Source organism: Eulemur rufifrons, chromosome 2, assembly GCF_041146395.1.
Source record: "Eulemur rufifrons isolate Redbay chromosome 2, OSU_ERuf_1, whole genome shotgun sequence".
Classification (NCBI taxonomy): Eukaryota; Metazoa; Chordata; class Mammalia; order Primates; family Lemuridae; genus Eulemur; species Eulemur rufifrons.
The window spans coordinates 58145311-58152211 of record NC_090984.1 but is presented as its reverse complement, the minus strand read 5'-3'; the positions used below and the strand labels follow the sequence as shown (position 1 = coordinate 58152211).

At 37.7% G+C, this 6901-nt stretch overlaps 1 protein-coding gene across 1 annotated transcript; it reads right to left on the bottom strand.

Annotated features, from left to right (window-relative positions):
* Positions 1–4378: 4378 nt before the first annotated feature.
* Positions 4379–5758, bottom strand: LOC138377653 (olfactory receptor 11H4). Its single transcript, XM_069462769.1, has one exon. The coding sequence runs from the start codon at positions 5756–5758 to the stop codon at positions 4784–4786; it is 975 nt and encodes a 324-aa protein (XP_069318870.1). The 3' UTR covers positions 4379–4783.
* Between the last annotated feature and the right edge of the window lie 1143 nt (positions 5759–6901).

Here is a 6901-nt window from a genome sequence, read left to right as displayed (position 1 = left end):
TTCCTTTTTAGTTTGCATACATTAAAGTTCACCTTTTGTGATGTATAGTTTTATGGGTTTTGATAAATGCATAGAGTTATGTATCTACCACCCACCCCAGTACCATACAAAATAGTTCCTTCACCCTGAAAGTTTCCTTATGCACCCTCTTTGGAGTAACCTTCTCCCTCTCCCTCATTCCCTGGTGATTACTAATGTTTTCCATCCCTATAGCCTTGTATCTTCCAGAATATTATATGGATGGAATCATACAATATGTAGTCTTTTGGATTATTCTTTCTAAAATGCATTTAAGATAATCTCTGTTGTTGCATGATTCAATAGCTCATTCCTTTTTATTGTGGAATAATATTCCATTGTATGGATGTACCATAGTCTATCCATTCCCTTGTTGAAAGTGATCTTAGTTGCTTCCAGTTTTTGGTGACGACAAATAAAACTTCTATAGACATTTGTATGCAGATTTTTGTGCGGAAACCAGTTTTTAAATCACCTGGGTAAATATTTGGGAGTATGATAGCTGGACCATGTGGTTAAGTATAAATTTAGCTTTATAGGAAACTGCCAAACTGTATTTCCAAAAGTGGCTGTACCATTTTACATTCCTATCAGCAACAAATGAGAGTTTCTGTTATTCTACATCCTTGCCAGCATTTGTTATTGTCAGTGTATTAGATTTTAACCATTTTAATAGGTATGAAGTGGCAACTCGTTGTATTTTTTTAAAAATTATTATTTCTTTAAGACAGAGTCTCACTCTATTACCTGTGCTAGAGCGCCTGGTGTCAGCCTAGCTCATAGCAACCTCAAACTCCTGGGCTCAAGCAATCCTCCTGTCTCAGCCTCCTGAATAGCTGGGACTACAGGTGTATCCCACTACACCCAGCTAATTTTTTTTTTCTGTTTTTAGTTGCCCAGCTAATTTTTTTCTATTTTTAGTAGAGATAGGGTCTTGACTTTGCTCAGGATGGTCTCGAACTCCTGAGCTCAAGCCATCCTCCTGCCTCAGCCTCCCAGAGTGCTAGGATTATAGGCATGAGCCACTGTGCCAGCCTCATGGTAGTTTTAATTTGCATTTCTTTAATGACATATGATGTTGAGTATCTTTTCATGTGTTTATTTGCCATTTGTATATCATCACATCTTCAAAGTGAGAGTCATTCACATTTTTCAAGTGTTACATCATTTCATAAACTCATGAAATTTGCCCCCAAATTAAAATGAGCTGTTCACTTATCTGTTTCCCGCACCCTACATCGTATGTGCCATGAGTCTTATCATATTTTGAGGAGAAAAGTGAGTGTAAGCACCCTAGAAAATTCACTGAGTTCAACTTTCTCATCTTACAGATAAAGGAGTTGGGACCAGAGAGGTGAAGTGACCTATGTAAGGACACATGGCTAGCTGGTGTAAAACTGGGATTGGAAGCCCCCCATCATTTGATTGCCTGTCCCAACAACTTAACACTTCCTGAGTCCTTATGGGGTAAAAGATTAAATTATTTTCAATTTACTGAGGTATAAAGGTGGGATAATACACTATAGAAATGTTTTAATACTTAATATCAAAAGGTTTTTCTTTCCCCTTGGTCAGTCTTCAGTTAACTAGAAAATTCAATTAATGGATAAACTCCTTTTCTTATTGTGTTTGTGTGGGTTGAAGTTTTCCTTTTATGCTTAAGCAGGCAATGGAAGCACAGTGACCACTAGAGGGCAGCACAGCACAAGTAAGACCATGTTCTACCCTATAATAGGAAATTTGTAGGGCTAAGATTTTTAATCTTTACTTTACTTTTATTTTATTTTATTTTATTTTATTTTATTTTATTTTATTTTATTTTATTTTATTTTTTGAGACAGAGTCTCACTCTGTTGCCCGGGCTAGAGTGAGTGCCGTGGCGTCAGTCTAGCTCACAGCAACCTCAAACTCCTGGGCTTAAGCGATCCTACTGCCTCAGCCTCCCGAGTAGCTGGGACTACAGGCATGTGCCACCATGCCCGGCTAATTTTTTGTATATATATATTTTAGTTGTCCATATAATTTCTTTCTATTTTTAGTAGAGACGGGGTCTCACTCTTGCTCAGGCTGGTCTCGAACTCCTGACCTCGAGCGATCCACCCGCCTCGGCCTCCCAGAGTGCTAGGATTACAGGCGTGAGCCACCGCGCCCGGCCTACTTTTATTTTTGCTTCTAGATTTCTTTGGAAAACACGTTCACATTAAAAAACCCCAACACTTTATTGAGGTATTATTGACATACAAAAAGTTGTACATATTTAATGTACAACTTGATGAGTTTAAGGATAAATATATACCTGTGAAATCATCACCACAGTCTACGCTGTAACCTATCCACCACCGTCAAAAGTTTCCTCCTATCCTCTTATTAACCATTATTATTATTTTGTGATAAGAACACATAACATGTTATCTACTCTCTTATCAAAATTTTAAGTATACAAAACAGTATTGTTAACTATAGGCATTTTGCTGTACAGTAGATCTCTAGGACTTACTCATCTTGTGTAACAGAAACTTTGTACCCTTTGACTAATACCCCCCTGGTTTACTCTCCCCCCCCAATCCAGACAACTACCATTCCACTCTATGCTTCTATGAGTTTTACTATTTTACATTCATCATACATGTGGTATTTGCCCTACATCTGGCTTATTTTACTTAGCAAAACGTCCTCCAGATTCATCCATGTTGTTGCAAATGGCAGGATTTGTTTCATTTTAAGGTTGAATAATATCCCATTGTATGAATATACTGCATTTTTTTTTTTTTTTTTGAGACAGAGTCTCACTTTGTTGCCCGGGCTAGAGTGCTGTGGCGCCAGCCTAGCTCACAGCAACCTCAAACTCCTGGGCTCAAGCAGTCCTCCTACCTCAGCCTCCCGAGTAGCTGGGACTACAGGCATGCATCACCATGCCTGGCTAAATTTTTCTATATTTATTTTTAGATGTCCATATAATTTCTTTCTATTTTTGGTAGAGACGAGGTCTCGCTCTTGCTCAGGCTGGTCTCAAACTCCTGAGCTCAAATGATCCACCCGCCCCGGCCTCCCAGAGTGCTAGAATTACAGACGTGAGCCACCACGCCCGGTTGAATATACTGCATTTTAAGAAATCCGTTCGTCTGTTGATGGACATTTGGGTTGCTTCTACATCTTGGCTATTGTGAATAATGCTGCAATGAACATGGGAGTGTGGGTATCTCTTTTAATTCCTTTGGATCCTGATTCCAGTTCCTTTGGATATACACCCAAAAGTGGGATTGCTGGATCATATAGTAGTAGTTCTATTCTTAGCTTTTTGAGGAACCTCTATACTGTTTGCCACAGTAGCTGCACAAATTTACATTCCTGCCAACAATGTACAAGGGTTTCCTTTTATCCCACCTTCACCAACATTACCAACATTTGTTATCTTTTGTCCTTTTGATAGCAGTCATCCTAACAGTTGTGAGGTGATATCTCATTGTGGTTTTGATCTGCATTTCTCTGATGAAAAATTCACTGATTTAAAGTGTACAAGTCAATAATTTTTAGTATATTCACAAGGCTTTAGTATAATCACAACCATCATCACTATTCTATTTCCAGAACATTTTTATCACCCCCAAAAGAAAGTGAGTACCCATTAGCAGTAGTCGTTTCCCATCCTTTCCTTCTCCTAGCCCATGGCAATTACTAATTTACTTTTCATCTCTATGTATTTGCTTATTGAGGACATTTTATGTAAATGGAATCATAATATGTGGCCTTCTGTGTCTTGTTTCACTTAGCATAATGTTTTCAAGATTCATCCATACTGTAGCATGTATGATACTTAACTCCATTTTAATTACAGAATAATATTCATTGTATGCATATACCACATTTTCATTGTCCTTTCATTAGTTGATGGACAATTAGGCTGTTTTACTTTACTTTTTGGCTATTATGAATAATGCTGCTATGACTATTTGTGGAAACATGTTTTTAATTCTCTTGGGTTTATAACTACAAGTGAAAGTGCTGGGTCATATGGTAATTCTATGTTTAACTATTGCCAAATTGTCTTCTAAAGGGGCTGTACGATTTTACATTTCTACCAGCAATGTGGTAAGAGTTCCGATTTTTCCACATCCTTGCTAACACTTGATATTGTCTGTCTTGTTGATTCTAGGCATGCTAGTGGGTATGAATGGTGTCTCACTGTGCTTTTGATTTGCCTTTTCCTAAGGACTCATGATGCTGAGCATCTTTTCATGTGCTTCTTGGCCATTTATATATCTTCTTTTGAGAAATGTTTATTCAAGTCCTTTGCCCATATAAAAATCTATTATTTTTATGTACTTCTGAATTGCTTAAATTTGTTACAACTAAGGTAAAAATATTTAAAAAACATTTTGTATGCTGGGAATTGTGCTACTGTTGATTCCTATCACACAAAGACTGCCAGGAACACACCTGTAGTCAAAGCTGAGTTTCCTGGCCTGTTGTAATGAGGAAGAAGATATGCAGTGATGAACCATGGGGCATCTCAGTAGCGGGACATTTCAATGTAGCAATTCCGTCTTGTCATTCCAAAAAAGACAGGCTTTAAAACATTTTTCCTGGGTGTTGAAGACCAGTGAATTAGGGTTTAAGTAGTCAGTATCAAAAAGGTATTTAAGCTGGGCACATGTGAGGTAAAATATGTGACCTCTAACTACTCAGACTGAGAACTAAAAGATCTCTGAAAGAACTGACACATCTTGTTCTTCTTTAGAACTTGTAAGTATGGAACATTTTTGGCTCATGAATTTTGAGTAATTCTCATTCCAAACAGTACATTTCTCAAGGCAAGTTTCATGTCCTTATTACGAAGACTATAGATCAGAGGATTAAAGAGAGGAGTCATTACTGAATATACCAGCGTGAGGATCTTCTGCATCAAAGTTGGGATGCCATAGGTAGGACTTACATACATTACCATGACTGTCCCATAGAAGAGCGACACCACAACCAAATGAGAACCACAGGTAGAGAAGGCCTTTCGCCGGCCAGCGGCAGAAGGGACCCGAAAAACAGCTCTGAGCAGCAGGGTATAGGATCGAAGAATGTACATGATAGTGAAAAAGAGGACAAGGGAGCTTTGCATATAAAAAACAAATTCAGTAATAGGAGCTGGGGCACAGGATAGAGCCATCAGTGGGTCCATGTCACACAAGAAGTGATCAATGATATTAGGGCCACAGAAGGGGAGTTGGGAGATGAAGAAAATGGGGATTGGGTATCCAAGGAATCCAGTGAGCCAACAGAAAGACACCAGCATGCCACAGAGCCTTCCAGTCATGATGGCAGGGTAGTGCAGAGGGCGGCAGATGGCCAGGTACCGATCATAAGCCATTACTGCTAGAAAGAGACATTCAGTTGTGCCCAGTGAAAAGAAGAAATAGAACTGGAGGAAGCACCCAGAAAATGAGATGGCCTTGGTCTTGGAGAGGATGTTGGCCAGCATGTTAGGAACAGTGGAGGAAACATACCAGATCTCAAGGAAGGCAAAGTTTCCCAGCAGAAAGTACATGGGAGTGTGTAGTCGTGAGTCGCATCTCACTGCACAGATGATGGCTCCATTTCCCAGCAAGGTCAAGACATAAACCACCAGAAACAACAAGAAGAGGAAAATCTGTGCCTTCCAGCAACCAGGGAATCCCAGGAGAACAAATTCAGTCACAACATGTGTTGCTGACCTGTTCATGGGTCTCAAATCTACAAAGAAAAAAGACATTGGGTGTAATCCAAGTTTCTTTTCTTTCTATATATCTCAAGGACTTTATTGAGAAGGGAACTTGAGCTATACAGAAAAATACATGAGATATTCTGAGACCAGGTGAGTGAGGATAAATCCTATCATATTTTGAAGTGATTGTGGTTCTAAATCTCAGTATTATTTTGCTAGAATCCAATGCAACTAGAATTTTCTATGTCAGTGGTACAAGACAAATTTCTTTTCTTTCTTTTCCTTTGATATTTAGGAAGACCTGTTCAGGTTTTGATTTGTTTATCCAATGTTGATTATGGGTATTCATGCACAAAGTTATCCGTTTTCTCTCATTTAGCCCAACTTGTTATAAAAGAGATGTATTTTGAGGATAGCTGGTATGAGATTGGGTTGGACGTTTGGTAACAGAACAAAATCAGTTGGCTACTGGATGGAGATTTAACTCACACCAGGACAACTGAATTAGTTCTCACAGGCATCACTATTCCCAAGACAGAGGACTGCTTTTAAATTTTCTTTTAAGGGTTTTGTTTTTATATAATTTTATAAACTTCTTCGGCCCCCAGGATTTTCATTTTAAATCTCACTCTAGACAGTTGAATGACACCTAAAAAATCCTTACTAATATCTCCTAACCCAGTCTAGATGGAGATGAGGTCTAACACAATCTCATACCTCTTTCCAAATATCTTTGCTTTAAAGAACAAGCAAGAATATTATTTGTTTAAATACCTCTATTTGCAAGTGTTTTTTTTACACCTACTATACTATACCTTACTTTTCATATTCATATCCCACCTATATGAAATAATGATGTTTTCAACACAAAAATTTAGTTTATTTAGTGAGCTTTATGGATAATAAAAACAAAGGGATTTTCTAACGGAATCTTTGATCAAATGGGGTTTTATCTGCAATTTTATCTGTTAGAATTAATTTTGTTTATTGAAAGGAAGGAGAGGACATTTTCAAATATTTGGACCAGCATGTATTTTTCAGTAGCAACAAAGTTATGTATTTAAGATTTGAATAAATAAAATGTACAAATATATGTGTTTAAACAATAGTAATCTTATAACTGATTAATATTTAAAGTGTGCTGATTAAGTCTTAACAAAAGAATAGCAATTTCAATATTCAGTTTCTGGT

What these genes read in the sequence shown, in the direction of transcription:
- LOC138377653 (XM_069462769.1), bottom strand. Translation starts at nt 5,758, where the DNA reads ATGTCTTTTTTCTTTGTAGATTTGAGACCCATGAACAGGTCAGCAACA.